At 37.0% G+C, this 27676-nt stretch overlaps 1 protein-coding gene across 3 annotated transcripts in view; it reads right to left on the minus strand.

Moving 5' to 3' along the window:
• Positions 1-27676, minus strand: part of NPEPPS (aminopeptidase puromycin sensitive) — a 93586-nt gene that overhangs the window by 13480 nt on the left and 52430 nt on the right. For 2 of the 3 annotated variants that reach the window (XM_027033941.2, XM_053212329.1), the window contains 14 exons: positions 26985-27062; positions 18499-18620; positions 16948-17055; positions 15267-15467; positions 14725-14821; positions 14580-14613; positions 13623-13737; positions 11410-11574; positions 10477-10581; positions 10001-10061; positions 7069-7178; positions 5174-5237; positions 3318-3457; positions 774-908 (listed from right to left, as the gene is read on the minus strand). In XM_027033941.2, coding sequence (XP_026889742.1) covers positions 774-908; positions 3318-3457; positions 5174-5237; positions 7069-7178; positions 10001-10061; positions 10477-10581; positions 11410-11574; positions 13623-13737; positions 14580-14613; positions 14725-14821; positions 15267-15467; positions 16948-17055; positions 18499-18620; positions 26985-27062 — 1535 coding nt within the window. Of the gene's footprint in view, positions 1-773; positions 909-3317; positions 3458-5173; positions 5238-7068; positions 7179-10000; positions 10062-10476; positions 10582-11409; positions 11575-13622; positions 13738-14579; positions 14614-14724; positions 14822-15266; positions 15468-16947; positions 17056-18498; positions 18621-20934; positions 20955-26984; positions 27063-27676 lie in introns of those variants that run through there. The other variant, XM_053212330.1, reaches the window with a different exon arrangement.

The raw sequence follows: 27676 nt of genomic DNA on the forward strand, positions 1-27676 counted from the left end.
TTTTGTGCATCAGTGCTAATCTGTGTTTATACAAAGGAGGAATCCAAAACCAGTTACTGCAGAAGGGAGGGAAAACTCAAGTCCACTTTAAAGGAACACTAGGAGGAATCTGACAATTTTATCACAGACATCTGGAAATTATCTAACCTATGTTGGAGTCATAAAGATAATACTACTAATTGCTGATTTAAATCCTTTCTGGAACAAAGCCAAAAGAAATATAATCCTTTTTTTTTTTAAAGTAGGCTCCACGCCCAATGTGGGGCTTGAACTCATGACCCTGAGATCAAGAGTCGGATGCTCTCCTGACGCAGCCGCCCAGATGCCCCACATAAATATAATTCTAAAGCTAATGGGCTATTATTTGAGTAGTAATGGAATGTTAAAAAATTCTAGATGTTTCCAGCCAAGCACAATCACTATTTTAGAAAAATATAAATTACTCTGACTAAAAAAAAAAAAAAAAAAAAAATCAGTAGGGAAATTTCTTCAAGGCCCATACCTATTTCTACCGAAAAGAATTTTTGCTTACAAAGGATAGTTTTCATTGCAAAAAGCTGGCTTAGGAGTAGTGACATGGGATTTGTTTCCGGTAAATTATATAGGTTCAATCTTGTCATGTTAATTAATAATTAGTCATTTGTTCTAGTCCCAAAAGGTGTTCAACCTTCAGGAAGAGCCATATTCTTCTAATTATGTTTCAGTCAGATACTCCAGGAAAAACAAAATCCTTTAATCAACAAAATCCATTATACTACTTGAGAGAGGCTCACCAAGGAGAAGAGGTCATTTTGTAATCCAAGTCGATCCACAGGGGGCAGAGAAAGGTCACGAATGCCGGGTAATAAACTTTCCAGCATGGCTGAGCTGTACTGGGTCCGATAAAACCCAACTGTTCCCAGGTTTAACTGAAAAGATACCCAATGGACATTATTAATTAAACAGTTCCATTTGTTTTGTTTGTTAATTTTTAATTTTAGTGTTTGTTTATTTGAGAGCGAGAGCAGAAGCAGGGGAGGGGCAGAAGAGAGAGAGAGAGAGAGAGAGAGAGAGGGAGGGAGAGCGGGCGGGCGGGAGGGAGACACAGAATCTGAAGCAGACTCCAGGCTCTGAGCTGTCAGCACAGAGCCCAACGCAGGGCTTGAACTCATGAACCATGAGATCATGACCTGAGCCGAAGTCAGAGACTTAACTGACTGAGCCACCCAGGCGCCGCATCCATTTGTTTTTTAAAGCAGTCTTTTGCAGGTGTGAAAGGAGTTTTGCTTTCAGTATATCTGAGTGAAAACAACAAAGATCACATATGCAGGCAGGGATTAAAATGAAACAACACATAAAGATAGAAAGCGGTTGTCAAAGATGAAAACAGGTGAAAGAAAACAGAAACTTGACATAGTGGGGGACAGAGTAAGAGACGGTAGGAAGGATATGGTTGGGAGGGAGGGAATCACGCGGATCGGTTTCTATGTCTACTCTCGGTGGATGGTTTTAAGTTCACAGAAAATATTTACTATATGTAAGAACAAGGGGACAGTGGAATCTCTAAGGAAGACTAAACCTTTACAAAAAGACTCATCTACTCAGCCCATAGTCTCACCAGAATAGCAATGCTCAGGTCCTAGATTTTAAAGAATTGCATGGACTTTAAAGGTAATTTCATATAATTTGTGGAGTGAGATAATCACGGACTGTTATCATTCTCTGTAGGCTAATGACCGACAGGCAAAAATATTTTTGATAATATTTATATACCAAATACCTTAAAGGTAAAATAAGGTAGAAGATACAAGTACTTCACTATTTATGTTTTTAATTTTACTACTTACATGTAAGTATTTTTTTAATTTTATTTATTTATTTTGAAAGAAAGAGAGAGTGAGCACGAGCAGGGAAGGAGGGGCAGAGAGAGAGGTGGAGAGAGCATCCCAAGCAGCCTCCACACTCAGCACAGAGCCTGATGCAGGACCGATCCCACAACCATGAGATCATGACCTAAGCTGAAACCAAGAGTTGGATGCTTAACTGACTGAGTCACCCAGGTACCCCTGTAAGTATTTTTTTTAAATCACCTCACGATAATACAACTGCTATTTTATTGATTCCCTCTACCTTTTACGGCAGGAATAATACCTTTATTTACCCAGTTACAATCACAGCATACATAGGTTTTTCTCATAAAAATTTCATATAGCTACATAATCTTCCAGATGTAATTTCAAATGGTAACATAGTATTCTACTGAGTATGTATATGTGTGTATCTATCTGTATTTTTAAAGTTTTTATTTATTTATAATTATTTATTTATTTATTTTTATAATTTTTTAAATGTTTGTTTATTTTTTGAGAGAGAGAGAGACAGAGTGTGAGCGGGTGAGGGTCAGAGAGAGAAGGAGACATAGAATCCAGAGCAGGCTCCAGGCTCCAAGCTGTCAGCACAGAGCTCAATGTGGGGCTCAAACTCACAAACCGTGAGGATCATGACCTAAGCCGAAGTCGGCCGCTTAACCAACTGAGCCACCCAGGCACCTCTTAAAGATTTTATTTTTATGTAATCTCTATACCCAATGTGGGGTGTGAACTCAACCCTGAGATCAAGAGTCTCACACTCTTCTGACAGGAGCCAGCCAGGCACCCCTCCACTGAGTATATTTTTAAAAAATCATATATGTGTATGTGTATACACACACACACACACACACACACACACACACACACACATATACAAAAGTCTGAGATAATGTGTAATTCTTATTAGGAACCTATAATTGGGAGAAAAGTTTATAGTAGATACTTTTATTATGAATGGTACAGAGTACAGAATAATGGGAAATAATCTTTACCAACTGTTATTTTTATGAAATGATTTTAAAACACCAGTTACAGGAATTTCACATTTCAGTGACACAAACTCATTATTATATGTGTGGCCTCGCTTGACGATAGCTGTGCATACACAATGACAGCACATGGTGGAGGTTAACATCTTGTTACAATGACAGCGCAGCTGGAAGTTGCAAGACCACAGACCTTTTGATTAATGTGACTTTACACATAATCTACTATTTTTCCCCCTTTGATCATATCCCTTTTTATCTGCTTATGTACCACTCCCTTACCTAAGGGAAGATATCAGATAATATTATTTGAAAATTGGCCCTAAATTTCACACAGGACAGTTTAGTAATGTTTTTGTCTTTGCAAGTCCTCATCTAAACTAAAGCAGAATTTACAGCCGGCCATAAAATGTATAAAGGAAGTGAGAGCAATCAATTCATTTAGGTAAGATAAAAATGGCTAGGCCATTTATGGACTCACCTTTACCCACTGGTCTGGTTTGACATTTTTCAAAACCACATTCATCTCTGGCTTGTCCATCAGAATTTTCAGTTTGGCATGGTTGGGGTCTTCACTAGTAGAGATTGTGATAGGAACCATCCACTGGGGACAGTCTTCTCCTTAAGCAACAGAAGAACAAATAGAAAACTTGAAAAATAATTTGTCATTGGAAGAAATAGAAGGTAAGGTCGAGAGAGAGGACTGGTATCTTACATATGAGCTTGAGTCTGTTAAGCCAATAGCTCATTTTCAATGGTACATAAACTCTTCCATAACCTGAATAATACTAGTATAAAGGAAGAGAGAATTTAACAAAAATCATAATAGCCTAAAACAGAAAAGGAGAACAGTTTATTTAGTGTTTCTTAATTAAAATTCGTGTTAAATTAAAACAGTGATTTTAATTTAATCATTTCCCTTTATAGAGTAACAGAGAGTAATGATTTTACTGTAAAAGAAATTTCAAGTAGGTCAAAGTCTTCATATAGCATTTAAAAACATTCTAAGGTGCAGTCCTTAACAAGTATACGTAGTGAAGGGTTGACTTAATTTCTTAGATAGGATACACCCTAGAGCTGACGGATTCCATCACTAAAAAGTCATAGCTAAAACTCAAAGCTTTTGCAAGGCAGATAACATACCTGTCTTTTAGGGATCCGACAGAAAAACAGACTTTGAATTAAGATGCCAAACAGAAGAGAGTCCTTTGCCCATTGCCCAGTACATTTAACTATAGTTACATTTAACTATTTTACTAAGTTATCTAGTTTTGTGCTATCAGGTTAAACCACAAATTAAAATTTCCTAACAATGGGACATTTCAGGTTTTAATACTGCCTATACTGGTCAGTCACAGAGTATTTGAAAAAAACTGCAAAACCTCTCAGTCCTACGATGCAGACTGTAGGTATGAGGCAGAAAACAGAAACTGTGACACTTAGGGATTTATTTTGGATAATAAACTTGTCATCTGACTTGTCAGACAGCTTTACTTAAAAAGTAATTCCAAATGCTAAGGAAGGTTAAGGATGAAAGGGTATATACCTCTTAACCCTAGTAGAGTGTACCCTATTTTGGAACATGAAAAGGATAGGTGATTCTGATATACACCTCCCCCTACTAAGAATTGTTTTAAAGGAGGTGAGAAAGGTACTTTTAATTTCTTGAGCAAAAGAATCTAATGACCTGTAGAAATAATTTGAAAAGCCAGAGTCGAGTGGTATAAACTCATGGAATCCAACTATTTCGTTTGAATTCCTACTCTTTAACTCATCAGACAGGCGATCTTGGGCAATTTAACTAACCCAGCTATGCCTCAGCTCTTTCATTTGTAGAAAGGAAATAATACTACCTACCCAGTAGGGTTGCTGAAACTATAAAATAAGGGTCAGTGATACTGCTTTAGCACAGTAAATGGTACATAATAACTCTAAACAATCTTTGGGCTTTATTTACTTGTTTACTTACTTAGTATGCCCAAGAATTAAAAAGAAGACAAAGAATTAGCCACCCACACAAATGTGCAGCAAGATTCTTGTAAGGATAGAGACATCGCTTCTTGGGTGTTCCTATCCTTCTTCATTCCTTGTAGCCTCCAATAACATACAGAGACATGGAATTTCAAAAAACTGAAGAATATCAAAACACCACAAATACCTCATGAATCTCCTCTTTTGATTTCCTAGATTTCATTTGTATTTTATTACCATTTCCTTGTTTTTATTTAATCCTATCAAAAATATTAAAAAATATGTAATTACTTCCTGTTAATTGGAACACTACTGGAATGGTGTCCACATTCACTCATCAGCTCCCACTTACAGCCATTTGCTTACCAGCATATGGTCCACTGGCACAGAACTTTCTTTGGGACAACCTCAATAATCTGTCATCTTCTACCTAAGAAAAGCATAAACAAAGGCTATTAATAGTAGTATCAACACTTTTTTTTCCCCTTCTTTTTGGAGGGGCCAACACTTCTGTGACAAAGTAGAAGGTGAAACCAGTACAGCCAAATGTCTCATGAGAACACAAAGTGCAACAGTGAGGAAGAGGACGATAGTATAGAATGGGAGAAAAGGCGCTGTTTCTCATTTAGGCCCCAAAATAACAAGCCTCTAAATAAAAGGCCATGTTCTGTGTAATACGGCCCCTCAGAAGGGTTATGTATACAGACAAGAACCTTAAAATGTTACCATTTTCACGAGGATACGTAACAATAAATAATACTGCAGCCAGCTGTTTTAATCTTTATAGAGGGAGGTTATGTCTTTAGACTCTTAAGCTTCTAAAAGGTGGCAACCTTACATTAGCACATGGACTTGTTCAGAATTCAAAGGTTTAGAGTGACTGCTAAACATGAAAGAGGCACACATTTTGTTTCAAAGGATGAGCTTTGCAATGAAGCACAAAAAAAGTGGTGGAGGAAAACTGCAAAAACAATTTAAAACAACTGAAGTGCATATTAAAAAAAAAAAAACAACTTTGCAAATATGCAATCGTTTGCTTTACTTATCATTTGTTAATACGTCCTAGAACATTTTAAATAACATAATATATAACAGATTAGTACCACCCAAATTCAATGTCAAATTAGGCCAATGACCTTTATGGATAAACTGACTACACAAGACAGAATTGAAAAGCTAAAAACTTTGAGTAAAGAAGCAATGACCGGGGGCGCCTGGGTAGCTCAGTCCTGCTGGGAAGACAACTCATTCTGAGGTACAACTCTCTGAATTCAGGTAACAGTTCAACTAATAACAGTGCAATTCTGATCAAAATCCCATTGCCACCCAACCAACATTAAAACTAATTTTAGGGGCACCAGGCTGGTTCAGATGGTGCAGCATGTGACTCTTGGTCTTGGGGTTGTGGGTTCGTGTGCCACACTGGGTGTAGAGATTACTTAAAAAATAAATCTTAAGTGGTGCCGGGGTGGCTCAGTTGCTTGAGCGTCCGACTCTTGGTATCAGCTCTGGTTATGATCTCATTGTTGTGAGACTGAGCCCTGGGTTGGGCTCTGTGTTGAGCATGGAGCTTGCTTGGGATTCTCTCTCCCTCTGTCCCTCCCCCGCTCATGCTCTCTTTCAAAATAAATAAATAAGCATTTAAAAATAAATGAATAAAATATTTTAAAAAGCGCTGATGTTTAAGAATGATATTATAAATGGGTGTTGAATTTTCACAAATGCTTTTCCTGCATCTTACTGAAGTGATTATGTGGTTCTCCTACCTATATTCTGTTAGTGTAGTGTTTATGAATCAAAATACTGATAGTTTTTTTTAATGTTATATCAACTTTGCAGTCCTAGGATAAACCTGACGTGGTCACTTTAGAATTCTATCAAGGGGCACCTGGTTGGCTCAGCTGGAAGAGCATGTAACTAGTGACCTCAAAATCATGAGTTCAAGCCTCATGTTGGGTGTAGAGATTACTTAAATAAACTTAAAAAAATGAGTTATGTCAACAAGTTTACAGTGTTTTCCTTGGGGACAGTAAGAGTAGACAACATTTTGTTTTCTACTATAAGTATGTATGATTTTAATGATGGCGGAGGGGGAGGCAAACCATTTAGTATACAGATAACAGATCACCAAGAAAACAATGCAAGGGCTAGTTTAAATGTTACCTAGAATACTTAAAGTACAGAAAAGCAAATGAGCTAACACCGCCTGAATTCCATGTAGTACAGCAGCAGACAAATTGGAGGACTTTTTATAAGGTTACCTGTTCTGCTTCCACATAAATGAGGGGAAATCCCATTTGTTTGGTCCAGGTATTCATCACCGCTGCGATAGGTTTACCACTAGCATTTTCTAAACTTTCCCAGAGGTCCTCTAGAAGATAAACACGAACAATGAAAATCTAAAATGTTTACATTTTTATTTTCTGAAACAAACCAGAAATTTTATATAGCTCCTGACGCTATCTTGCTAACCAATTCTTTGGTTCTTTCAGGTTCGGGAGATAAACGGGGGGTCAAGTTAATGTCCACTTGCCTCTCCATTAAATAAACTCTATTACAAAAACCGGTCTTATAGTTTAAGATGCCCCTAATTGTTCCAGTTTAATAAAAAAAAATGTCACAAATTATTCAAAAAAAAAAATCACAAATTATAGGAGTGCCTGGCTGGCTCAGTCAATAGAGGGTGCAACTCTTGATCTCAGTTTTTTGAGTTCAAGCCCCATGTTAAGCCTAGAGTTTACTTAAAAAAAAAAAAAAATCCATCACAAATTATAGTAAAGAAAAGACAAACAGGGAAGTTCAAACAAGAAGATAGCAGAAACAAACAAACATATTCAAGATCACCACTAAGCGTCACCTACAAACTTAAAACCATGATATCCATTCAATTAACAGAGGTTTAAAAAACGCTCAGTGCTCTAAGGCTGAAGTAAAACTCATATGGTCAAATGGCACTGGTGGCATGGTAAGCAAAACAGCAATACAATGAGATACACGCTATAATGGGGGCATGAACAGAGGAAAAGCCCTTAAGGAAAAATCCAAAGAAGGGGCACCTGGGTGGCTCAGTTGGTTAAGCATCCGACTCTTGATTTGGGCTCAGGGCATGATTTCACAGGTTTGTGAGCTGACAGTGAGGCACCTGTTTGAGTTTCTCTTTCTCTCTCTCCCTCTCTCTGTCCCTCTCTCCTGCTCGCACTCTCTCTCTCTCAAAATACATACGTAAACTTTAAAAAAACATTCAAGGAAAATAAAGGCTTCACAAGAGTTGGCTTCTGGTCTGCATCTTGAAGAGGAGTTGTTCATTAGGCAAAGGGAAAAAGGCATTCCAGGTGGACAAATAAATGGTTTATATACAAGGAAAAAGTGTAAGAAAGACACAAAACATTACTAATAGCAAATGTTCAATGCGCTGAAGCTAGAAGGCATATCTAGCAATGAGGCTGAAACAGTAGGCAAGGGCTGACCAGCTAAGACTATGTGTGGCTTGGGGCACCTGGTTGGCTCAGTCAGTTAAGCGTCCGACTTTGGCTCAGGTTATGATCTCATGATTTGTGGGTCCAATCCCCACATCGGGCTCTGTGCTGACAGCCCAGAGCCTGGAGCCTGTTTCAGATTCTGTGTCTCCCTCTCTCTCTGCCCCTCCCCTGCTCACATTCTGTGTGTATCTCTCTCAAAAATAAAAAAAAAAAAAGACTATGTATGGCTTGAAAAGAACAGACTATACTGTGAAGGGACTGAAGTATCTCAAGTGTTTTTAATCAGTAGGTGATGCAATAATCAGTAGGTGATGCAATCAAGTATTTGCTTTAGAAAGATAACCCTGGCTAGCCTCAGAGTGACAGGGAGAACTGAAGAGAGTGGGGCAGGCAAGAAGTAGTGAGTTGGCAGGCAGCTGTGGAATTCAGTAGAGATTGTGAAGGCGTGAATTAAGCAAAGGGTAGTGAGGACAGACAGGATAAAAACCATGGATGGTAACTACAGTGTCTTTGAACTGCCAACTGTCTTTAGAAGTAACATAAACCCAAAAAAGGTACATGGTAGGTGTTGCTTTTCAAAGTGTGGCCTAAAGACTAGTGGCACTGGCTTCACCTGGGAGCTTGTTAGAAATGCAGATCCTCCGGTCTCACCCCAGATCTACTGAATTAAACATTTTCAGCTCTGGGTTACTGCATGTACATTACAGTTTAAGAACCAGAAAGCTCTTTCCTCATGTATTATGTATATATGCATGCTAAAGACTCGGAAAATTTGCAAGAGCACATTCTTCTTTGGCTCTGCTTTAAGGAACAGAATGCCTCTCTATTTCATAAACTGAGATGGACATTTATGGCCAGGGGAATGGGGGGGGGGGTGGGTAGAAGGGCAGAGTGTCAGGATTACATCGTGTCCTCAACAGAGAGGCAGATAGATGTATGTATTTTTAATTCACAGGTCATAAACCTCAGGAACAGCCCATGGCTGGGCCTCTCTGAACTTTTGTCATTCTATTAGATACTAATGACATTATATAAATCTTGTTTTCTAAACTTTTTGTTCACTAAGAACTCAAAACTCCAACTCCGGTTCTTTGTCATTTTCAATCAACACTTACACCTTTATTCTTTCTTTGGACTCCCATTCACAGTAAGTCACAGACCACTATACACTATAAATCTTAAACCTTACTTCATTGAAACTCTGTTATTCCATAAGTTTACTCCTAAAAATGGTTAATTTGCAGCAATTTTAATTTTTTTTTTCAACGTTTATTTATTTTTGGGACAGAGAGAGACAGCATGAACGGGGGAGGGGCAGAGAGAGGGAGACACAGAATCGGAAATAGGCTCCAGGCTCTGAGCCATCAGCCCAGAGCCCGACGTGGGGCTCGAACTCACGGACCGCGAGATCGTGACCTGGCTGAAGTCGGATGCTTAACCGACTGCGCCACCCAGGCGCCCCAATTTGCAGCAATTTTAATGGCCAAACAGAACTCTTCAGACTCTTGGAAGTGGCAGGACACCGAGCCATGGAGAGCAGACTACCAGAGGGCACCGGAAGGTCCGGATTCATGCTGATCCGTGACTTAACACATGGCACCAGATAAGTCAACTTGATTTCCTATGTTAAGCATTTAGGAAAAATTAAATGTCCCACTCTGGATTGAGTGCCAACACCTTCTCTCCACTCCTATCTCAAGCTATTAAAGATTACCTGTGGCAGCATTCTTTTGTTGGAACTTGGTTAAATACATGTTCATTCCTTTCTTAAAGTCCTGAGAAAACACAATTTTTAAAATCCAGGAGATTAAGACCTTGGAATTTATAGTGTATCTGCATATTAGTACTCAAATTACCTGAGTGTCAGATTTACTGAAAAACACATATCCCTCGAATGTCTACTACCTTTTATTTAAGAATGTATACGCTTTGCCTTCTACTTTTGCTTTTAAGTTTTATACCAGCCTCCCACACATCCCCCAAACACATTTACACATCATTCATCTAAGAGACCACGAGAGTCAATATAAAAAGAAATGGAGGTATAAGCCAGATCAGAGTATATTCTTCTAGAATCTAGAAAAATTACTTAGGAACTTAATTTAAATGAAAGCAGACATTTTTTTTCCATGCAAAACTCTATGATTTCACCATAAAAGAATGGAAGATTTTTTTAAACTGCTTTTTTACCTTATCCCCAATGTAGTCATGGAGCATTCGGATGACAGATGCACCTTTGCTATATGATATAGCGTCAAATATCTCATCGACTTCAGAAGGATGTCCCACACTGACCTGGCAGACAGTGTGATTCAGGGTTATAACAGGAAGCAGACAGCCAGTAATACTGAATTACATAAAAAGCTTTCTAGGAAAACCCTCCTAACTCATAAGATACTTTTCTGCCTTTAGCTCACTGATAAATGCATAATGATGATCCTTAAAAAGCATGTAGTAACTAATACTAAATAAAGTGGAATATATGACATGATCCCCATCATCTCTGAGGGTCCTGGCTCCGCTTTGCTGGGAGGTAAATCACTATGGATCTATTTACTGGAAGACTGGAGAAGGAAGAAAGGAGAGATGAAAAACATTTTATTTCTTGCAGCTAATTGTAATGGCTTACAATTATATAGGATCCTCGTTAAATACATCAAAGTAGACTGTAAGTCTAGTTCTTTGGAAGCAAAATTAATTCACATAAACTAAGCTGAAATAAGTCAAGAGAAATAAAATATACATAAAAACAGATAACGACAACAATAAAAAAAAAAACATTCAGAATTTTCTTTGAAACAAACAATGGAATCAAAATGTTCCCTTATGCATACTGCCCAATAGGCATGGTTCTCCCATTCTATGCAATAAAAATGTACTTAGTGAATGTTTATGGGTACATAGCACTTACTTCTACAAAGATCAAATTTTTATACTGCTTACCTTAAAAAGAAACATAATTAGAACTTAACCTTGTGAGATTTTCAAGACTAAAAATATAAGCTATAAAAACAAGTGAACTGCTCATGTAATTTTCTTTTCAGAGTCCTAAGTATCTCTATAACAAATTACTTATTTCATTAAATATGAGAGAAAGGCCGATGGTTGAAAAGTATGGCTCACTTCAATAGGATGGCTGTTATCTAGAGCGTCAAGTTCCTGGGCACGGGTGTAATCAGCAGAAACAAACTGAGTCCAGATATCATACTCTGGGAAGCAGTGGTCTACACACAGATATTCAATCCATGATGCAAAGCCTTCATTTAGCCAAAGATGAGTCCACCATTCCTAAAAACAAAAGAAAGAAATGTGTAAGGAAAACAAAATGCTTTTCATTCCACTAACTTGAAAAAGTCACATGTCTCTTTCACTATACTCTACAACTTACAACTTAATAAACCAAAATTCAGTGAAAAACATTTAGTAAGTCACATGTCTGAACAACAAAAAAAGTGTTTAAAAGAGATGCTAAGAAAGGCCTACTGGTGATATTGGCATTATGCCTGAGGGACATTTCAAAACATAGCTAAGTCACTTTTTATTACCAAAGGTAGAAAAGATGTAAGGAGAAAGGTGGGGGGGGGGGGGTGCTTATATGGAAAAGGGGAAGAGAACAGATAAATGTAGGCAAGAGCCTAAATTGTCAGGTAAAAGTTAGTTTGATAAACCAGAAAGCTACCAGGACCAAACACAGAAAACTAGAAAGGATTTTTATAATGACTGAGAAAAGTTACTGTCAACTGACAAGTTAAACTTTCTAGATAAATAGAAAAGCAGTACTGCTTATATAAATATTAGGTAAAATGAACAGAAATATCATGGCAGTAAGTAGTTCAGTAATGAATGTTGTTTTAAGTATTTATGGAATACAAAATTCTCACCTGTTAATAAGAATTAATAGTAGAGTGGACAAGGAATATAAGTGAGTCACAGATAAAACCAACTTAAAAAAAACCAACTTTTTAGAAAGAGATCTTAATCTAAGTTTCATTAAAGCTGATTAAATCTCTTAAAAAAAGAAATCAATATAAGAATCCACGATAGAGACGCTAAAGGACTAATGCAGTGGTGAAAAACAAAAAGGCATTAAAATTTTGGAAAGATCAGATGTTTTCAATACTAGGTGATGAAAGGCTATTTGTCTAAGTGCTCTGTGCACTTATTTAACTAGTAGCTCCCACGAAGATAAGCTGGTACAGAGCTAGCTATTCACCAACCTATCATTAAGCCCTTAAATTTCACTTAATGAAACAACTGACATCTAACAACTAGAACAGTTACTCAAATCCAGTAAAAAGTTGTTTAAAAGCAATATGAGAATGTGCACATATCCCCCCACTAAAATGTATTGCTGGTAGTTTACTAGCACACTTAATTCCACATGAAATTATATGTCAAAAAATTTTTTTTACTCCTATGTAAAATTTTAAACATCCAAAGCAAAAGGAAATGGTTTAATCTCAAGGGCTGGCTTTCTTTAAAAACTCTCTCAGACATGTAATAGTTGTTAAATGCCGTACTTTCTTGCTTATTCCTGTGACATATGGACTCAACTAACATCCAAGTCAGGTTCTGCTCTTTAGCAACCTAAAATGCTATCAGGGAATTTGGCTGGCTCCAGAATTTCCAGTTCTTTCTTTGCAGAGGTACTTCTAGTTCACTCATTAAACCCTGTGCTCCCAAGCTCTAACATAGTTGGCTGCCATAGATCGCACTTACTTAGAGTAAGAGGGGAAAGGTCAAGACTTAAGGACAGAGATCATTCACTGTAAACATTATAATAAACAATAATCTCAATGGAACAGTTGGAAATTTTAATATACTTTATAGTTATTCCCTACTTTCTTTGCTTCCGTTTCTATTAAATTTCAATGTAATATTTTAGTCAATGAGACAACAGACCCCTAAAAGCATTTCAGGGGACCCCTAAAAGCAAATCAAAGATCATGTTGTTATTTATCAGGTTATTTTTCAGCTACTGGACTACATAATAAATATTCCCAAGAAACTAGTGTCAGGCTGGCATCTCACTGCACGGAATCTCTGTACCTAAAAGGAACCCCTGTCACCCAAATTAGTATGACTTCCCATTTGTAGGCAAACCCTACAACAGTTTAGGAAGTGTTTTGTGTTAAATAAAGACTGTCCACGTGCTCCTGGTTAATACTGAGATTCTGATAAACACTTTTCAAAGTGGACCTTCTAAAATAAAGATTTTCTAGGATTCATTTATTTTTTAGCACAGTGTTCCAGTCAAACCTGAAATACTATGTAGCCAAAATAATGTACAGCAGGATGAAGACAAATATATTTGAGCACTTAAAAATATTAAATACCATAGTAACAAGATTTCCAAACCATTGATGGGCGAGTTCATGTCCCACAACCAGAGCAACCCACTGGCGTGATGAAGAACAGGAGTTTTTTGGATCGATAAGCAATGCAGTCTCCCTGTGTTTAAAAAAAAATTTTTTTTAAACAATAAAAGTATTGCAATAAAAGCAGGCATGCACAAGTGGGGGAGCTCCCCCCACTAAATAAGATGGTCAAGTTAGGCTTTAGAGATATCAAGAAAACATTTCCTCCGAGTATACAAAGGAGAAAAAGTTCTGGGAAGATTAAAAGCTATTCCAACAGAATTCATACAACAGAAGATCAAAGGTGTGACACAAGTTAAATCATCAGTTTGTAAATAGGACAGCTGCCTGAAATTTTTAAAGAATTTAGTCTGAGGGATTAGACTATTGTGCTAGACAGAGACAGAAGACAGTCCTTCCATTAAAAGAAGGGGACTGGCAAATTGGGAGAAGATGCATTCCACAGTCCGGAAAAGAACACTGAACAGGCTGTCCAAAACTTAACTCATTGAAGCAGGCAGGGCAAAAACTTGTTTACAGACCCTGCTTTAAAAATTATACAACCCACATGTTTGTATTGTGGTGACAGACATGTAAAAACCTGGCCAGAAAATATTAAAGCGGAGAAGGTTCTTCAAGCTGGAAAAATAACTATGAAACTTCTGGGAGGAAGAGAAGGCACCGAAATGAGAAACTCAGCCAAAAATAGATCTAAAAATGTTACTAATGCCAGATGCTCACTTTAAAATCTTACAATCTCAGATAGTAGCACCAGAGGGTGTTCATGTGCATTCCTGAAATGTGCACAGAAGTGGGGGAGGTAGGAGAATTTACCGCAGATCATAAGGCAGAAGCTACTCAACTGCAAGTAGGTGTGAACCTCTTACGAAATCAGTGATTGAAAAGACAAGGCAGGGGAATGTATCATTAACATACCTATAAGTAACAAGGCCCCAGTTCTCCATGGCACCTTCATAAAATAAATACAAACATTTATTGATATATGTACATAACTCTTCCTCAAAATCACAAAATTCAAAAAAGTTATTACAATTCAGCAATAAAATGAAATTTACTTTACCAGCTGCAAAGTCTGCAATAGCAATGAGATCAATTTTAGGTAGAGGATAAGGAACATTGAAGTAGTCCTTATAAAAAGGCAGGGTTTTAGCAGCAACCTACAAAAGTATAAACAAAAGAACCACCTGATAAATATTTCATTGTAGTTCATATAGAAATCCACACAGGAATCCTGTTGCAAGCCAAAGCACCTCAAGTTACTAGAAACCAACCCTGGGGAGCCCTACCTCCGAAGACTACCTTAGCCCCAAGCTTTGTTAAGGTTGGCCATTTAAAACTTGGTATGAAAAATATATTACTTATTTTCCCACCCACTGTCTGGATAAATAAATGCCACTCTAATATTCTCTTAATCATTATCTTGTAAAATGTTAATATAACACCAAGGTTGGTAGTTCCAAAATTCTATTAAAAGTAAAATCAACGTAGCACAACAAATTTCAGACTAAATTATAAATAATTGTACTAATAATTGATCAGAAATGTAAATTCCCCAACCTGGAGTTATGGACTGTTGGAACAATCCTCTTCAAGTACATTTACCTCTAACGCAAATTTTCCTTGCTCTGCTTTGCCAACAGGGGTGTAAACACGGACACACACACCATCTTTTGACCTTGTTTCTACAAAGTCATATTCACCCACAACAAATGCCACCAGATATGTAGACATGACAGGTGTGCGGGCAAACTTCACTTCCACTACATTTTCATCATCAGGGTACGGTTTCCGATCAATTACATTCTTAAAAAAAAAAAAAAAAGAAAAGAAAAGAAAGAAAGAAAGAGAAAAAGAAACAAAGAAAGAAGTAGAAAATTTAAACAGGTTTACATTAAATACCTTAGAGGAAATACTAGCCATAAACTGTGCTGCCTCTCCTTCCCCCTTTCCAGTACTGCTTACTTATCTATCCCAATTCAACCATTGCTTTCATGCTGTCAAAATCTCTCCCATTAAGAAGGATAGGAGCACCTGGGGGGCTCAGTCAGTTGCGTGTCAGACTTCGGCTCAGGTCATGATCTCGCAGTCCATGAGTTTGAGCCCCACGCTGGACTCCGGCTGACAGCTCAGAGCCTGGAGCCTGCAGCCTGCTTCAGATTCTGTGTCTCCCTCTCTCTCTGACCCTCACCTGCTTGCGCAGGAGCGCGCACGCTCTCTCTCTCTCAAAGGTAACTAACATTAAAAAAAAATTTTTTTTAAAGGATACATTAAGAGGTTGGGGGCTAAAGTGTTAAAACTACCAAGCATCTGTGAGAGAAAAGCAGCAACTTTTCCTGGATACCTATTATATGCCAGGCACTGGGATGTAAGACCTCAATGCTTTTCAAGTGAAAGAAGGATAGAAGGCAAATAACTATTAATGAAGTGTAATTGTGAAATCTACATTTCAAAGGGTACAGATTTCTAAATTTAGCGCATTCTCTATACCAAGGCTGGTTCTAAGCAAATTTGTGGAAGAATCTCCACTTTTACCTATGGAGTTCCTCATTTCTCTTTTTTGTTACCCCTCTTTTTCCTATCCAGGCTCTCCATTTCCTCAAGATCTCTCTATTCTTTCTTCCAAAGAAGACTTACTCAAGAACAGACCTGATAATTTCATTCATACTAAACGGTAAAAGAATATCTCAGTTTAATGTATTATTCTCCTTTTAGGAATATTCGAGAAGAGAATGGCATTCTATCTATGGAATTCTTTCTACCGATAAAGGAGGCAAAAGCCAGTTATTTTCAGGTACAGTAGGCTTTTCTAAGTTCCCCAGATTCGTATTATAGGCTATAGGGTACTCTCTGTCTTAATCAATATACTTCATGTGGTAAATGTCTACTCTATTTATGAAAGAGACCAATGACATCAGTGAAAAGAGCATATTCCAAGAGTACAATCAACCAAAAACCTAAATATACACTTCATTATATGGCTATATCTTTTGGCATTATTAACAAGAAAGCCAGATTTTTTTTTCAGGTAGTATTTATTAAACTCATCACTTATTTAGTTTTCCAAATTAAAGTTTATAAGGAATTTCTTCCATGAGGAGGGAAATTCCAAATAAGGCAGTTTTAAAAAAGAGGGCTTACTGGAAATAAGAAAACTAACATTTATGTTCCCATTCTGTATCAAGCATTGTGTGCTAGGCGGTTTCACGCTATTCCATCTAACCAGCAAACTAAATATTCTAAACACTTATTCAAAATTTAAATATACTTACAAACACATACATACCATATTTGATAAAGCTACTCTGTCTTTAGGAACAACCAACGAGATATCAAAAGTTGCTTTGATGGCAGGCTCATCCCAGCAAGGGAAAGCCCTCCGAGCATCCGTAGCCTTAAGAAAAGAATATGAAATCTAAATATTACTGAATTAACCTAACCAACTATTTCATGAAGTAACTGCCATTGTCTTATTTCTATCATCCATTCCTTCACTTGTTTAAATGTTTACTTTCTACTCAGTGTCAGGCAACAAGCTAGGCAGTGACTACAAGGAGAACATAAGGCTTACTATCACTGCCCCATCAGCAACCCCAAACAAACAGAAACAAACAATAAACACTAATCCAGGAATTAGGTCTGCTACAGGTCTTAACAGTCTATAGTATTAGACTATTTTAGAATATTTTTAACAAAACATTTCAACATTTCAAAAATTCAATGTAAATGGCTTCAGCAGTAATGTTACAAAACACAGAGCATAGGAGAGTCAACAAGTACACAGTAAGGATTCAGAGCTGGGAACACAGGTTGCCTCTCTGGATTTATTAACCACCCCCCCGCTCCGAATCTTCGATGTGCTTTGTTCTTCATCCGAAATGACAGCAACAGGAATAAAGACAGATGCCCTCATCAGTTCTAAACAGGTCATTCGTTTAATGGCATTTCCATATACTACACATAAAACTGCCACCACTTGACCTACTTAAAGAGACCTCATTTTTTCCTTTAAAAATAAACAAAGAACAAATTAATTTGTTTTTTAAGAAAGGCATCTGGGTGGCTCAGTCAGTTGAGCATGTGACTCTTGATTTCAGCTCAGGTCATGATCTCACGGTTGTGAGAATGAGCCCCACGTTGGGTTCCACACTGAGCATGTAGCCTGCTTAAGATTCTTTCTCTCTCTCCCTCTGCCCCTCTCCCTCGCTTGTGCTCTCTATCTCTCTCTCTCTCTCTCTCAAAAAAAAAAAAAAAAAAAAGGGAGCAAACTTGTTAAGCAAAATAATGTTTAGTGGTTCAGTTTTGAAAGAAACTTGAACAAAACAGAATGAAGTAAAAAAAAAAAAGAACCGATGACAAGATGCTGTATCTTGAAAAGAAGGAACAAAATATGCAGAAGTAGAGGAAGCACATACTTTTGGAAAAAAGTTTCTCCAAGGAAAATGTTAGATGGCTGGCTGCACTCTAAAAGAAGTTAAATAAATGATGAATTCATTCTACTTACTTATTTGAAAAGTAAATAGGGTATAAGGAAAGAAATGGTAGCACAGAAAACTTTTCGATTAGGAGCAGCAGCAGTAGGTAAATGAATTGATACTAGAAGAAATTAAATGAATTAACATGGATAAGATTTAAAAGTTTCTAAAAAAAAAAAAAAACCAGTTTCTCAAATATCTAAAAGACAAAGTGATGAAAGCTCTCAAAAATTCATTTGAGGGACAGACATTAGACATAAACCAATATGAAGGGAACAGAATAATCATGCAAATAATAGAACAGAACTTTGTCAGAATGTTTATACATCAAGATCGTAATATTTTAGAGAAGAATACCATACCTCAAACTGTGTGACAGCAGCATAACGCACCTCTCCAGAAGGGGTAGTATATTTACTTCTGTAGAAGCCTTTCATTTTGTCATTCAGCTCTCCAACAAAATCTATCTTTAAGGTTCCTGTACCTGTGATTGAAAATGAATGAAAACCACTTTAATATAGATATTAGTTCAAGTTATTAAAAATATGCCCTTAAGACACTAACTTAGCTGACCTGTTACAACGTTCAACTCATTCTTTCCTTTCTCAAACACTTCTCCCAGCAAAGGAGAGAATACAGTATTTACTAAAGGAAATGGCAGACTAATCCTAAAGTAAATCTTAACATCATGTTTAGGGTGACTGCTTATAAAGTTCTTTAACTGTATTGGGGCGCCTGGGTGGCTCAGTCAGTTGACTGTCCGACTTCGGCTCAGGTCATGATCTCACGGTTTCTGAGTTCGAGCCCTGCGTCGGGTCTGTGCTGACAGCTCAGAGCCTGGAACTTGCTTTGGATTCTGTGTCTCCTCCTCTCTCTGCCCCTCCCATGATCATGTTCTGCCTCTCTCTGTCTCTCAATAATAAATGTTAAAAAAAAATTTTTTTTTTAAGTTCTTTAACTGTATTAACTTCATCTCAAATCACCAATACATAAAGATAAAAACAGAAGAGGAAATGAACATTTGTTAATAAATGTATGACATGTTACTGTGCATGGTGCTTTAAAAATATTTAGAAACTTGAAAGTTGGTATAGTCTCCATTTTTTTCAGATGAGGAAACTGACTTCAATAACTTGCTTGAGGTCACACGATTAGTAAGCAGCAAGAATGAGATAAAAATTTAGGCCTGCTTAATCCAAAATTCATGTCCTTTGCCAATTATGCCATATAAATTGGTCCATTTAGATGAATTCATGCCAATTACTCTATCAGTAAGATAAGACCTTATCTGTTCAGTCCAAATGGAACACTGATTCCCTACTTTTGTAAGGAACTATACATGGAAGATCAATGATTTGGCTAGCAAAGGGGCATAAAAACTCTTATAGTCACCTCAATCATTTGAAATGATAAAAGAAATACATTTAATCAATAATTACTAAATGCACATAAAAATGCAACTTGAATATATATTCTATTATTGTATAAGGGCAAACCAAATTAGACAAAATGGGAGTTTTTGTGAGTATATATACTTTCTTTCACAACAGAAAAATTATTATCTATAGTCATCTATGAAATTCAGATGCATGACAAAACAATAATCCCATTCTACATTTTACAAATTAAACCCCCCCCAAAAACCAACCAGAAAAATGTTGACTTTTACTTGATCCTTTTAAAAGTGCCTATTTATAACAAGAGCTAGAGCATGGGAATCTAACAAATCAAAGACATAGTATGATTATAAAGTAATTAGGCAATCATTCTAAAACATTTTATACCCTAATGTTTTAAACTGTCATTTTGGAATGCCACAGAGCAATGCCACTGACATTGTTTAAAATGTTCTTGACTCTTTATCTTTCTGACATATCCTTTCGGATGTTCTCAAAGTCAAATCTTCACTTTGCAAAATTCAACTTTTTTAAAAAGGTCCAAAAGTCACGAAGAGTCCAAGTCTACAGAATAAGTGAATGACAAACTGCAAACTGTTTCTGGACAAAACACTGTGGTCTATTAAGTATGTCAATTAAGTAATTAAACTGATTTCCTTATGTACCTCAAACTCATTCTGAAAGTAATTTCAAGTGAAAATTTCAGACCTTTGTGGCAAAGTCATCACTCAACAAAGTGCCATGTTCTATTTTTTTTTTTATTTTTTTTAAGTAAGCTCTGCACGCAACGCAGGGCCTGAACTCATGACCCCAAGATCAAGAGTCGCACGCTCTCCTGATGAGCCAGCCAGGCACCCAAAAGTGCCATATTCTTAAAATAATCATGCTGGGAAAAAAACTGAAGTTTATTTAAATAAATGGTTGTGACTCTGATTTTTTAAAAATCAGACATTCTGTCTGAAGGGGACAATGAATACTTTCTTAAAGAGAATGACAGATTACTGGGACAGTAAATAATACAATAAAAGAATGTGAAAGAATTCTAAATGAGTGATACCAAATGATATGTATATATAGTATTATATACTAAAGAATTATAGTATAAAATTTGTTTTCTTTAGGAATTCACTAATCTTTAAAAAAGCAGATATAGTCACATTAATAAAGTTTATAAGGAATATCTAATAGGTTCTAAAAACCCACTACCTTTAAAGGGAAGTTGTATGATGCAATGTTATGTTGCAATTCCCATAAATGGAAACTGCCAGTCTGTTTTCACTAAGTCAACTGTTAAAATTTCTTTTATGTAATTCATACTCCATGGAAAATCTACTTTTGCCTTTTCCTATTTGGAATACAAATGGATTCAAAACTCATAACTAAATAAGAAAGGCTGCTTACACTTTTACTCGGTTTTAAATCTCCAAGGCCATCAAACCATAACAAGATACTGATAGTGACCACTTCCAAAAAAGTGGCATACTAAACAAAATACAAAGTATTGGAAAAGGTTATTACCTGAAATTCAAACAAAACACAAGTTAAAGTTTTAAAAAATCATTAATAAATTTAAGTAGTGTCACATACAATACTAATTACAAAATGCTTACACTAATATAGAATTTTAGGGCAAAAACAGGAGAGAAAAGACTTCTTAATAAACGTCAACTTATCAAATTTACAGCATACTGAAGAACTGATTGCCAGACTGTCTAATTTTATACCTGTTTGTGTACAAAATTTACATTGTTCCTCACATTAGACACCTTATTTCAATATCCAGTGTATGCAATACTTATCTGCTTGGAATGGTAAACCTTTTAAAACATACAATAAATTAATTTATAAATTAAACAACAGAAAAATTGCAACTTCTACCAAAAACTCTATTTGCTATCCTGCTTAGGATAGAACTGCTATAAAACCTCATGTAGACCTTGAAATACTTCAATAAAAATTTAATGAGCCTACTAAATGCTAAAAAATTAAAGACAGATTAATTTGTATAAAAAGAGAGTAAAGGTCTCTGCCTTCATGCCACCATTTCCTGTGAACCTGTTTTTCACTCTTCAAAATGTCAGTATCACCCGGTATTTCTCCAAATACACACACAATTAAGGGGAAAAGAAGGGTACAGAATATGATGTGTGGCATGCTAACCTTTATGGGTTTTTTTTTTTAGGTTGGTTTGTTTGTTTAGAGAGAGAAAGCCAACAAGGGAGGGGCAAAGAGGGAGAATCCCAAGAGGACTTCACCCCGTCAGCACAGAGCCGGATGCAGGGCTCAAACCCACAAACCATGAAATCATGACCCAAGCCGAAACCAAAAGTCGGACATTCAACCAACTGAGCCACCCAGGTGCCCCTAACGTCTGTGTTCTTATACAGACATGTTTACAAAACTATGGAATAGTTTTGAAAGGATACATAGGAAACTGGTTGCTTTTGAGTAGAGCTGAGTTAGGACTAGAATGGCAAACACATTTCCACTATATATCCTATGAATTTTATTTTTATTATTTTTTAAACTTTTATGTTTTATTTATTATTTGAGAGAGAGAGAGAGAGAGAGAGAGAGGGCAAGCGAGCTTGCATGGGGGAGGGGTGGGAGGGGATTTTTCAGAGAATCTGAAGCACGCTCTGTGCTGACAGGCTGACCCAGGCAAGCCCAGTGCAGGACTCAAGATCATGAAACTGAGCAGACATCAGACACTCAACCGACTGAGCCATTCAGGTGCCCCTTTATTATTATTTTTTAATGTTTATTTATTTTGAGAGAGAGAGAGAGAGAGAGAAAGAGAGAGAGAGACAGAGAGAGAGCGCAACAGGGAGAGAGACAATCCCAAGCAGGCTCAGAGCTGTCAGTGCAGAGTCCTATGCGGGACTCTATCTCATAAATGGGAGATTATGACCTGAGCAAAAATCAAGAGTCAGAAGCTTAACCGACTGAGCCAGCCAGGCACCCCAACTCTGTGATTTCTAAATACCTTGCTTATACAGCTATTTCTTCATTTTTCAATTTTACATATTATTTTCTTTTTACTATAGAAAGTAAAGTTTTAGCTAAATTACAACTCCCACTCCTTTATTTTTTACAAAGAGTTAAATTTTTTTTTTATGACCATGCAAATCTGAAAATATCTTTATTTTACCCTCTTTAAATTCACAATTTGGCTAAGCACAGAATTAATTCTAGGTTGAGAATCATATTCATTCATAATTTTGAAGGAATGGCTTCATTAGGGTCTAGTTTCCATTGTTCCTGATGGTCTACTACTATCCCTTTTTTAAAAACAAAATATCATTCATTCATTCAAGTATAGTTGACACACAATGTTACATTAGTTTCAGGTATAAAACATAGTGATTTGGCAAGTCTATAAACTCTGCAGTGCTCATCCAAGTGTAGCTACCACCTGTTACCATACAAGCTATTACAATCCCACTGACTATGTTTTTTATGCTGTACTTCTAATCCCCCCCCAACTTACTCTATAAAGGGAAGCCTGTATCTCCCACTCCTTTTCACCCATTTTACCCACTCCCCAGTCTACTGTTATTTTGATTCCTGAACTTGGAAGGTAACCTGCTAGCATTCCCTCCTTCCTCCCAACCCCCTGACTTTGGGGAGAAACTCTTTGAGAGCCTCACTTTTATCCCTGGAAGTTCTAAGATTTGCAATGATACGGCATTTTTTACATTTATTAAGTTAGTCCCTCTCGGTGGTGTACCTTTTCAAAATGAAGATTCCAATCCCCTCAGTTCAAAGGAATTTTCTTGTTTGTGTCTTTAATAATTTTCTCTTCTCATTTTCTCTGTCCCCTCTTCTACTAGATGGATGTTGGTTCTGATAGATTGGTCCTCAAATCTTCTTCCCGTTTGTAAGATTCCTCTATTTCATTTTCCAAAACTTCTATTGAGTTCTTTCTTTCTTTTTTTGTTTTACGTTTTTATTTATTTATTTTGAGAGAGAGGGCACAAACATGTGCGCGAGAGGGGGCAGAGAGAGAGGGGGAGAGAGAGAATCCCAAGCAGGCTCTGCACTGTCAGTGCCCAGCCCCACACAGGACTTGAACTCATGAACCATGAGATCATGATCTGAGCCGAAATCCAGAGTCAGACGCTTAACCGAATGAGCCATCCAGGCTCCCTAAGTTTTTTTATTTCTACTGTATTATAATTTCCAAAGTTTTCTTGCTCTAATTCTGTTTGATAACATTCTGTCCTGTTCTTATTTGATGAATGTGCTATTAACAATATCTCTAAGGATATTCATTTGTTTTGTGGGGTTTTTTGTGACTTTATTTTTGTCTTGTAGCAAGTTTCTATTATTCCTATTATTGTCTGGTTTTTGACTCTTTCATAGAAGTTTAGTCAAATATCTGGTAATTGTTGCCCCAGTGACTTTGGGCTTGGCCATGCTATTTGCTTCAACCAGTGAAATGAGAATGGACATCAAGTATACCACCATTCGTGCAGAAGCGTTAAATGTATCTTTATGGTTTCTGTCCCCATCCCTGAGTTGCAGAAGCTGCTTACTACAGGTCCTAGAAAGAGAAGAGTTGTGAGTTGAGTGGAGCTCTTAGGTAAAGGTGGAAAGAAGGATGCAGCAGTCCTCAGGGCTGTGTGTAAGCAAGAATTCTCTGCTGTAAGCCACTGAGATTTGTCATCCCATTTGTAGATGAAAATGTTTGTATATACTTCTACATAGATGAAATATTTCTTTATTTTCTTTAATTTTTAAAAAATGTTTATTCTTGAGACAGAGACAGAGCGTGAACAGGGGAGGGACAGAGAGAGAGGGAGACACAGAATCTGAAACAGGCTCCAGGCTCTGAGCTGTCAGCACAGAGCCCGACACAGGGCTCGAACCCACAAACTGTGAGATATGACCTGAGCCGAAGTCAGACACTTAACTGACTGAGCCACCCAGGCGCCCCTAGATGAAATATTTCTTGAAGGATTCACCAGATGATGGAAGTGGAAGGGATCAGAGGAAGAGAAATCTCAATTTTTATGTTATATTATTCAGTATCTTTTAATACATGTTCATGGCAAAACATTTATTTTTATGATCATTTCATACAAGAAATCCTAGTTAGAAAAAGGCAAAATGAAAAGAGGACTGAAATAAAAAATAAAACTTCTCCGATTTACAATTTTTCTAGGGGTGCCTGGATGGTTCAGTTGGTTAAGTGTCTGACTTCGGCTCACATGATCTCATGGTTTGTGGGTTCGAGCCCCACGTCAGGCTCTGTGCTGACAGCTCAGAGCCTGGAGCCTGCTTCAGAGGCTGTGTCTCCCTCTCTCTTTGCCCCTCCCCCACTTGTGCTCTATCTCTTTCAAAAATAAATAAATGTAAAAAAAGTTTTTTTTATTTTTTCTAAAAATACTAGGCAATATATTATCAGTATAAAAACTATGGAAACTGGAGCCCCTGGGTGGCTCAGTCGATTTAGCATCCGACTCCTGACTTCAGCTCAGGTCATGATCTCATAGTTCACGAGTTCAAGCCCCACGTCGGGCTCTGTGCTAACAGTGCAGAGCCCACTTGGAATTCTCTCTCTCTCCCTCTCAACTCTCTCTCTCTGCCCCTAACCTGCTCAGTCTGTCTCTCAAAGTAAATAAACATTTTTAAAAATTACAGAAACTAAAAAAAGGTATAAATAAGAATAAAAATAATCAATGTCAACAACCAGACATACCATTTTATTTGTACAATTTTAGGGATATGATTCATCACCTTGTATATGTAATTTTGTATTCTGGTTTTCGATTTTACACTATAACAAGCACTTCACAGCATTAAGAATTCATAACCTCACTTTTAATTGCTATATATATTCCACCATACTGATATGTCATAATTAGCTTAATTATTCCCTTACTGTTGGGTAAATATATTCACTCTTATTTTTTACTGCCTTAAGTAATGTCTCAACAGACATTTCTAAGCATAAAGCATTTCTTGCATTTAGGATTTTTCTTTATATTCAGAACTGCTGAGTCAAAAGACATGAACATGTTTAGACATGTTTTTTTTAAGTTTATTTTTTTCTGAGAGTGCAAGAGAGAGCACGACCAGGAAAAGAGCAGAGAGAGAAGGAGAGAGAGAGAATCCCAAGTAGGCTCCATGCTGTCAGCACAGTGCCTGACAGGGGGCTTGATCTCACAGTTTGTGAAATCATGACCTGAGCCAAGATTAAAGAGTCAGAAGTTTAACCAACTGAGCCCCTCAGGCCCCCAGGCTTTTGATACATATTTCCAGACTGCCTTCCAACTACACTGCATGGATTTGCACTCCCACCAGTAATATCAAAGTAGTCAAATCATTAAGAATCTTTTTTTTAACTTTAGCTTACATAACAGACAAAAACTGGTGTATCAGTAAATGCTGTTTTCATATTTCTCATTACTAGGAAGTCAAATGTCTTTTCACATGTTTTAGTCATTTGCATTTTCTTTTATACAAATTACCTGTTGCTTTTTTTTTTTTTAACTTTTAATTCCAGTTAGTTAATGCACAGTGTTATATTAGTTTCAGATTTTCAATACAGTGATTCAATACTTCCATACAACTCTCGGTGCTCATCACAAGTGTACTTCACCTGCTGCTTTTCAAATTGATCATAAATCAAAGTCATATAGTGCTTTACCAACTGACTTGTATGTAATTTCTTATACTACATTAAGCTCAGTCTTCTTTTTTCTTTGTGTGTGTGTTTTTTTAATGTTTATTTATTTTTGAGAGAGACACAAAGAGACAGAGTGCTAGCGGGGAAGGGACAGAGAGAGAGAGGGAGGCACAGAATCTGAAGCAGGTTCCAGGCTCCGAGCTGTCAGCACAGAGCCTGACACAGGGCTCGAACTCACAAACCATGAGATCATGACCTGAGCCGAAGTTGGACGCTTAACCACTGAGCCATCCAGGCACCCCTTTCTTTGTGCTTTTATACCTAATAATAGTATCGTATCAACAAATATTTCCTTTCGTGCCCTCACTTGCATAATATACATCAAAATCATCTGTGGGAAATTCACCTCAGACATGTGGATTCAAGTATGGAAAGACAGAGCTGAGTAACTGTATTTTTTTAAAAGCTGAAACTAAAAAGGTGAAAAACAATGCTTTATGTTCTAGGATAGGATGATCATTAGTTTTGGTCATCTTTTTTCCTGGTGGCCCAAAAGCTTTAATGAACCTCTTTCAAAAGCTTTGTCTTCATATTTAATCTGCTTAAAACGGTGAGGGGATTGAGGAGGGCACCTTTTGGGATGAGCACTGGGTGTTGTATGGAAACCAATTTGACAATAAACTTCATATATTGAGAAAAAAAAAACGGTGAGGGGAAAAAAAAGGCACACAACAAATTTCTTTGGAAGAAGTAAGATGTCACTACTTTGGAAGAAATAAGATGTCACATGGGATCTTACAAAAGCCATGACTCTTACCTGTTTGGAGAGTGCTAGGAAAAGACAAGGTGACTTTTTCATCTTCATTCTGATAATTAAATCCTGTAGCATGTATTTCTGGAATGGAAATAAAAAACATTACTTCACATATCTGACTGAACTAAGACAAATCTAGACTGCAACAATTAACTTTTTTAAGAGCAAAATCTCTACTAAAACTAAATATTCTTTTTTTTTTCTTTAAGTAGGCTTCACACTCAACGTGGGGTTTGAACTCACAACCTTGAAATCAAGAGTCACATGCTCTATCGACTGAGCCAGCCAGGTGTCCCTAAAACTAAATATTCTTAATTTAATAAATTAAGTTTGTAGTAACAAAAGTATCATTTCAAACTAACCTATTTTAGGCTACATCCTAAGTTAAAAAGGCTCATGAAAAACAATTATACATCTGTATTAATACACAAAACTTTCATAACATAAAGGAAATAGGGCTAATATAAATATGAAAAGGTTTTCTACCAGATTCCCAGACATGCTTCATTCACATCTTTGTGTGACTAAGATATTTAAGTGCTTTTATTTATTTTGAGAGAGACTGAATGAGCGGGGGAGAGGCAGAGAGAGAGGGAGACAGAATCCCAAGCAGGTTCTGAGCTGTCAGCACAGAGCCTGATGCAGGGCCCGAACCCATGAACCATGAGATCATGACCTGAGCCGAAATCAAGAGT

Source organism: Acinonyx jubatus, chromosome E1 (genome assembly GCF_027475565.1).
Source record: "Acinonyx jubatus isolate Ajub_Pintada_27869175 chromosome E1, VMU_Ajub_asm_v1.0, whole genome shotgun sequence".
Classification (NCBI taxonomy): Eukaryota; Metazoa; Chordata; class Mammalia; order Carnivora; family Felidae; genus Acinonyx; species Acinonyx jubatus.